The 8,099-nt window shown below is 48.7% G+C and overlaps 1 protein-coding gene across 1 annotated transcript; it reads left to right on the top strand.

Annotated features, from left to right (window-relative positions):
• The first annotated feature begins 210 nt into the window (after positions 1-210).
• LOC129504549 (keratin-associated protein 9-1-like) lies at positions 211-7,371 on the top strand. Its single transcript, XM_055317298.1, has 2 exons — positions 211-910; positions 6,092-7,371. The coding sequence occupies exons 1-2, from the start codon at positions 294-296 to the stop codon at positions 6,876-6,878; spliced, it is 1,404 nt and encodes a 467-aa protein (XP_055173273.1). The 5' UTR covers positions 211-293; the 3' UTR covers positions 6,879-7,371.
• Positions 7,372-8,099: the final 728 nt, after the last annotated feature.

Below are 8,099 nucleotides of genomic sequence, written 5' to 3'. Positions count from 1 at the left end.
CTGCTGATGTGACCACCTTGCTTCCCTCTGACAATGCTCCTATGAGTTACTCTCAATTAAGAAACATGTTAAGCACCTACTCTCTAGGGATTCCTAACACTTAGGGAACTTCCTCTTCTACTAGGCACCAGTGACTATGGAAAACGGTATAAACAAGGGAAGTCCTGCCCATTGGTCCATACGTTGGGGGTGAGGGGGTCCAGTGTATAAAAGGCCCAGAATGGAAGGAGGCATCAGTGAGAATCTGAGAAAGTCACCTGAGACCAGAAGCCCACGCCTCCACCTGCGACACCATGAGTGAATCGTGCTGCTCCCCGTGCTGCCAGCCCACGTGCTGCAGGACCACCTGCTGCAGGACCACCTGCTGCCAGCCCAGCTGCTGTGGATCCAGCTGCTGCGAGCCTTGCTGCTGCCGCCCAACGTGCTGTCAGACCACCTGCTGCAGGACCACGTGCTGCAAGCCCGCATGCTGTGTGTCCAGCTGCTGCCAGCCCAGCTGCTGTGGGTCCAGTGGCTGCGGGTCCAGCTGCTGCGAGCCTTGCTGCAGCCGCCCAACGTGCTGTCAGACCACCTGCTGCAGGACCACGTGCTGCAAGCCCGCATGCTGTGTGTCCAGCTGCTGCCAGCCTAGCTGCTGTGGGTCCAGTGGCTGCGGGTCCAGCTGCTGCCAGCCTTGCTGCTGCCGCCCAACGTGCTGTCAGACCACCTGCTGCAGGACCACCTGCTGCAAGCCCACATGCTGTGTGTCCAGCTGCTGCCAGCCTTGCTGCCGCCCCAGTTGCTGCTGCACACCCTGCTCCCAGCCAGCTTGCTGCACCCCCGTTATCTGCAGGAGAACCTGCTACCAGCCCACCTGCTGCTGCCTGCCCGGGTGCCTAGCCCAAGGCTGTGGATCCAGCTGCTGCCAGCCTTGCTGCTGCTGAGCAACTTGTTATACACTCAGCACTCACCGGAATGTATATCCTACGCCAGTTTGCCAAAGTTCCTGTCTTACAAGAAGTTGCTCCCTCGGCTTTCCTGGGGACACACACATGCTTACACTGCCCCTGTCATCTTTCTCAGCAATGCTTATGAGTCTATGGACGGAATGCAATCTACTTCAATTTGATTGTATTCTAGTGTCTCTGGTTTACTGTAGCAATTGCTGAGCCACTCCATTTGGTCAACCCCAGACGCTGGTCCACATCCATTGATTCACACTCTCAGTCTCCGGAAAGTGATCATCACCTTTCACTTCTACAGCATGTAAACACATTCTTATGAGTGCATATTAGCTCTCCGCAGTGATCAGTACTGATCATCTTTTTAGATAGATGCATTATAGTTCGTAAGTCCTGCCAGGTTACTAAGCTCTTTGCAATGGCTTTGAACTTTCTTCCTTCCGTTCTTTCCTAATAAAATCTGTGTCATCCTGCATCCAATGTTTCTATGTTCGTGTGGTTTTTCGTGTGTGTGTGTGTGTGTGTGTGTGTGTTATTACAGCACTTCCTTTATGAAGTCCTTCTTGAAGTTTTACTCTATGTATACACTTAGGTAGATATGACGCCCAAAGTAAATTGAAGCTTCAATATATTTATTCTCTCATTCAGTTACCACAATTGTCCCACAAATCAGGCAGAGCCAGGATTATCATTCCATTTTCATTCTCACTTAGAGAGCAGGAAATGCTTGACCATACAGCAAATAATTGACAGAAGCAGGTCCTTTGATTTCAGGTCAAGGACATTTTTAGTTACATCTTTCTAAAAATAGAAATAATCCTGGTGATGGGGCATAAGGGAGGCATACATTGTGAGTTGTTTCCATAACAAAGGAAATAATTATAAATTTCCTATAGAGAACCATTTCAGTCTACAAACCTCTTCCTAAACATTGTTCTCAGCTTTATGACCAATATGCCTTTAAGAGTTCTGGTTAATGAAAAGGGGCTTTGCAACTTCTCTGACATCAGATTCATTAGCACATATAGTGTTCCTGGCCCTATTCTTGCCGAGGGGAACCTGTTCTTTGTTCTCATGGATTGGCGTACTGGTATCATTGCTTTTATCTCTCTTTTTTTTTTAAGAGTTATATATTTATTTATTCATTCATTTATTCATTTATTTATTTATTTGAGAGAGAGCATGAGTGGGAAAGGCAGAGGGAGGTGGAGATAGAATCTCAAACAGACTCCCCCCATGAGCGTAGAGCCTGACCCAGGGCTCAGTCTGACAAGCCTGAGATCATGATCTGAGGCAAAACCAAGAGTGGATGCTTCTCTGAATGCGCCACCCAAGTGCCCCTCATTTCATTCATCTTAAAGAAATTGGTATGAAGAATCACCCTTGCAAGCACACAAGCTCAGGCCACAATTCCAAGGCTCTCAAACTTTGAGGCAATTTGATGTCCTGACCTGGACATTGTTCAGAGAAGAGAAGTTTGTAGAGTCCTGATAGTTGAGGTACCCATGCAGCAGGCATAGGCTGCTTTGATCCAATCACAGTCTTTAGGCGGTAAACAAAGAGAGAACGATTTCCTGTGTTCTTTTCTTGTAAGAGTTTCTTTCTTTCTTCGTGAGAGACACCGGGAGAGAGGCTGAAACATAGGCAGAGGGAGAACAGGCTCCCTGTTGGGGGGTGGATGTGGGACTCCATTCCAGGACCCCAGGATCACCACCTGAGCTGAAGGCAGATGCTCAACCACTGAGCCACCAGGCTTCCCCAACTTCCTGTGTTCTGTGAGATAAAGACACATAGGCTAGAGGAAATTCACATCCGAATTTTCAAGAAAAGGAGGATAAAGGAGAATGAAAACAAAAACGGAGCAGAAAGGATGCACTCTTCCAAATCAAGACAGATGTTAGTTAGGTTGCCTCCCCAAAGGAGGAAACCTGGATCTTTGGGTGAAGAGCTGAATAACAAAGACAACTCTGAAGGCACCCAGCAGGACAAGGATTAGGAAGGCTCTGGGCAGAAAATAAAATAAGAGGTTTTGATCACGGCCACCTTCTCAAGAGATATAAAAATGCTTTGGAATAGTGAACACACTACATGTGACGGGGAGTATCGTCTTCCTAGAGGACGTATGTGGAATTCTCTGCCAGAGTACTTAAGTTCACAAGGCAGAGAACTTATGGGAAGAATTCCTGACATTTCCTGAGGACCTGCCACACGCTGGGCACTCAGAGAGATGCTTTACCTGCACACTCTTTATTTGTCATACAATCCTGGAAAGTGAGCATCACTACTTCCATATTGTGGAGCTGAGGAAACCAGTGTGGAGGAAAGTAGCTTGTTCAAAATTGCATGTGCACTGAAACTCCATCTTGTTTTCAAAAACAGCTGTTTGGTGGGCTACACGTGAAATGATGAACACAGAAATCAGTGCAACAAAACCGAGAGTCCACAAATAGACACACGTTTCTTAGGCATTGAATTTTGCAGAAAGGTGCCAATTCTATAGGCAGAGAAAGTGTAGTCTTTTAAACAAATGGTGTTGGAACAATTAAACAGACATGCCCCCCCCACTCCTCAAAATAAACTTCAACCCATCCTTCATATCATATACAACATCCGACGCAAATAGATTATAGCCCCAAATGTAAAGCCCAAAACTACAAAACTTCCAGACAGAAATCTAGGGAAACGTTCTATAGAGCTCCTAGCTTCCACCGCCACCCCATAATGGGGCCTACTTCTGTTTGGGCCAACTTCGGAGGATGCCGCTAGCTTGCATTATCCGTTTTCTGTACTACTCCCTTCAATAACTGTGCAAGTCTTCATCTCCAATTTTATCTTCAATCACTAGGTTCTCTATCGTAGACGACGATAGATCTTGGTTATGAGAATTGGAATCGTTTAGAAGACTATTTAAATTCCTGTTCTGCTACTCACCAGCTACATGTGTTGGGCAAAATATAAGCTGTATTTATGCTCCTTCATAAAACTTTCTCCTACATTTTGTGTCATCCGCCTTTTTTTTTCCATACACACACACACAGAGAGAGAGAGAGACAGAGAGAGAGAGGGAGAAAGCGAGCATTGCAGGGGTGTGGGACAGAGAATGAAGGAGGGGCCGAGCGGACTCCCACTGAGCTCCCACTGAGAGAGCCTGATGCGAGCCTCAGCCCCAGGACCCAGAGATCATGACCTGAGCCAAAGTCAGACTCTGAACAAACTGAGCCACACACGTGGCCCAGGGACATTTCCTCTTGTGTGGACCCAACACCGGACTCTCTCAACCCCTCTCTCTTTGTCTCCCTTTTCTCTCCCCACAGAAACGGCCCCCCTCCCCTCCGTGGCACAACAGTTTTCCTCTCCCCCAATTCACTTAAACACCCCTCATACCTGCAGGGCCATGTCCCCCCAACCACACAGATCCTTCTTCCAACCTTCCTATCAATTTCCTGGGTGTTCCAAGTGACCTGAGCTCAATAGAACTGTGATGCAGGGATCAGGAAAGCCCATGGCCACCTCCTTCTCTGCCACTTAACTCCTCCCTCCTAATCCTTGAAGGAATTCTTAAAGTACATCCTAAGGTTCCCATGGTAGAAGTGAGGAAATCGGGACAGAGATAGGTAATGTCAGAGTTTGGTTTTTCCCAGAAGCTACTCTGAAGAACAGCATTCAGGCATGTGGTTTCTTGCGGGAGGGAGGGCAGATCCCACTGGTTGGAAGGTGGGGAAGTGATACAGGATGGAGGCCAGCGTCACAGTTTTCAACTGGCTCAATCCTGAGAAATAGATCAGAAAAGAATAGAAACAGCCATGTCAGGATTCTCCTCTTTCAGGAGCAAGGACAGCCCTGCAGTCACATACACCAACTCTCCAGAAGCATTGGTTGAGCGCTTCTGTCAGTGCGGCACACACCCAGGCAACATGACATCCTGCTGTTGCATGAAAACAGCCCGCCCCGAGGCATAGAGATGCAGATCTGCTGCTGTGTAGAAATTGTCCTGAACACAGGAAGATCTGATCTCTATGCCCGGCATGTGTAAGGCATCATCTACAGTCTACGATTTTCTCCACTCGGACCCCACATTTTCTCCTTCACGATGGCAGGCAGGCACAATTTGTGTAAAAGGAAGACAGAGGAGAAAGAAGAGGGAAAAGAGGAGGAGAAGGGATGGCACGGTGGGACGCAGGAAGAGAAAACAGTAACTGTGGAGTCAGTGCGACTAAATATCTCACTCTGCTGGTTAACAAGGTTAGGGCTAGGGTCACCGACTCATCCCAAACTGCCCCGCTTATACCACTGACAGGCCCACGGACTGGGAAAACACTCATTTCTGGGTAAATGAGAGCAGGACTGCTGGTCACTCAGGAAGTATGTTCATGGATGCTTGTTGAGTCCTGTTTCTATCCACCTGCTCGATTCGGCCTTGACATATGGAAGACATGATGCCAGACGTCCTCCACCCAAGTGTCTTTGATTGCACTGCCCTATGCAAACGGGGTAGGGTGCTCCCAGAGACAGATGCCTGCGGGCCTCTGGAATGAGGCACTTTGGGGAAACAGACTCGGGCTCCAGCATGATTGCAATTCATCACTATGAACATATCAACATCAAGCTCCCTTCACCTCAGGGATACTCCCAGTCTGCATGCAACCCAAGTACCAGTGCTGGGCAAGGAGCACGAAACTGACTCACCAACCACTTCCCAGGAACTGCATCACGTGATCCCATGGCCCCGGAAGCAAGAACGAGGCTGCTGATGTGACCACCTTGCTTCCCTCTGACAATGTTCCTATGAGTTACTCTCAATTAAGAAACATGTTAAGCACCTACTCTCTAGGGATTCCTAACACTTAGGGAACTTCCTCTTCTACTAGGCACCAGTGACTATGGAAAACGGTATAAACAAGGGAAGTCCTGCCCATTGGTCCATACGTTGGGGGTGAGGGGGTCCAGTGTATAAAAGGCCCAGAATGGAAGGAGGCATCAGTGAGAATCTGAGAAAGTCACCTGAGACCAGAAGCCCACGCCTCCACCTGCGACACCATGAGTGAATCGTGCTGCTCCCCGTGCTGCCAGCCCACGTGCTGCAGGACCACCTGCTTCAGGACCACCTGCTGCCAGCCCAGCTGCTGTGGATCCAGCTGCTGCGAGCCTTGCTGCTGCCGCCCAACGTGCTGTCAGACCACCTGCTGCAGGACCACGTGCTGCAAGCCCGCATGCTGTGTGTCCAGCTGCTGCCAGCCCAGCTGCTGTGGGTCCAGTGGCTGCGGGTCCAGCTGCTGCCAGCCTTGCTGCAGCCGCCCAACGTGCTGTCAGACCACCTGCTGCACGACCACCTGCTGCAAGCCCACATGCTGTGTGTCCAGCTGCTGCCAGCCTAGCTGCTGTGGGTCCAGTGGCTGCGGGTCCAGCTGCTGCCAGCCTTGCTGCAGCCGCCCAACGTGCTGTCAGACCACCTGCTGCACGACCACCTGCTGCAAGCCCACATGCTGTGTGTCCAGCTGCTGCCAGCCTAGCTGCTGTGGGTCCAGTGGCTGCGGGTCCAGCTGCTGCGAGCCTTGCTGCAGCCGCCCAACGTGCTGTCAGACCACCTGCTGCAGGACCACGTGCTGCAAGCCCGCATGCTGTGTGTCCAGCTGCTGCCAGCCTAGCTGCTGTGGGTCCAGTGGCTGCGGGTCCAGCTGCTGCCAGCCTTGCTGCAGCCGCCCAACGTGCTGTCAGACCACCTGCTGCAGGACCACCTGCTGCAAGCCCACATGCTGTGTGTCCAGCTGCTGCCAGCCTTGCTGCCGCCCCAGTTGCTGCTGCACACCCTGCTCCCAGCCAGCTTGCTGCACCCCCGTTATCTGCAGGAGAACCTGCTACCAGCCCACCTGCTGCTGCCTGCCCGGGTGCCTAGCCCAAGGCTGTGGATCCAGCTGCTGCCAGCCTTGCTGCTGCTGAGCAACTTGTTATACACTCAGCACTCACCGGAATGTATATCCTACGCCAGTTTGCCAAAGTTCCTGTCTTACAAGAAGTTGCTCCCTCGGCTTTCCTGGGGACACACACATGCTTACACTGCCCCTGTCATCTTTCTCAGCAATGCTTATGAGTCTATGGGCGGAATGCAATCTACTTCAATTTGATTGTATTCTAGTGTCTCTGGTTTACTGTAGCAATTGCTGAGCCACTCCATTTGGTCAACCCCAGACGCTGGTCCACATCCATTGATTCACACTCTCAGTCTCCGGAAAGTGATCATCACCTTTCACTTCTACAGCATGTAAACACATTCTTATGAGTGCATATTAGCTCTCCGCAGTGATCAGTACTGATCATCTTTTTAGATAGATGCATTATAGTTCGTAAGTCCTGCCAGGTTACTAAGCTCTTTGCAATGGCTTTGAACTTTCTTCCTTCCGTTCTTTCCTAATAAAATCTGTGTCATCCTGCATCCAATGTTTCTATGTTCGTGTGGTTTTTCGTGTGTGTGTGTGTGTGTGTGTGTGTGTTATTACAGCACTTCCTTTATGAAGTCCTTCTTGAAGTTTTACTCTATGTATACACTTAGGTAGATATGACGCCCAAAGTAAATTGAAGCTTCAATATATTTATTCTCTCATTCAGTTACCACAATTGTCCCACAAATCAGGCAGAGCCAGGATTATCATTCCATTTTCATTCTCACTTAGAGAGCAGGAAATGCTTGACCATACAGCAAATAATTGACAGAAGCAGGTCCTTTGATTTCAGGTCAAGGACATTTTTAGTTACATCTTTCTAAAAATAGAAATAATCCTGGTGATGGGGCATAAGTTAGGTCGACATTTTGAGTTCATTCAATAACAAGGAAAATAATTATATCTTTCCTAAAGAGAACCATTTCAGTCTACAAACCTCTTCATAAATATTCTTCCCATCTTTATGACCAATATATCTTTAAGAGTTCTAGTTAATGAAAGGAGGCTTTACATCTTCTCTGACATGAGGTTCATTGGCACATATGGTGTTCCCGGCCCTATTCTTGCCTAGAGGAACCTGTTCTTTGTTGTCATGGATTGACATGCTGGTATCATTGCATTTATCTTTGTTTTTTAAGAGTTATGTGTTTATTTATTTATTTATTTATTTATTTATTTATTTATTTATTTGAGATAGAGCGTGAATGGGAGAGTTAGAGTG

The sequence above is a fragment of the Nyctereutes procyonoides genome, unplaced genomic scaffold, assembly GCF_905146905.1.
Source record: "Nyctereutes procyonoides isolate TBG_1078 unplaced genomic scaffold, NYPRO_anot_genome, whole genome shotgun sequence".
In the NCBI taxonomy this organism is placed as follows: domain Eukaryota; kingdom Metazoa; phylum Chordata; class Mammalia; order Carnivora; family Canidae; genus Nyctereutes; species Nyctereutes procyonoides.
Note: the sequence above shows the minus strand (reverse complement) of the source record. Positions and strands in the feature narration are given on the sequence as shown.

Excerpts from the sequence above, each read along its gene's own strand:
- LOC129504549 (XM_055317298.1), top strand. The coding sequence starts at position 294 with ATGAGTGAATCGTGCTGCTCCCCGTGCTGCCAGCCCACGTGCTGCAGG. Across the intron at positions 911-6,091 it reads GGATCCAGCTGCTGCCAGCC|CTGCTGCCGCCCAACGTGCT; the intron begins TTGCTGCTGCTG and ends CTGCGAGCCTTG.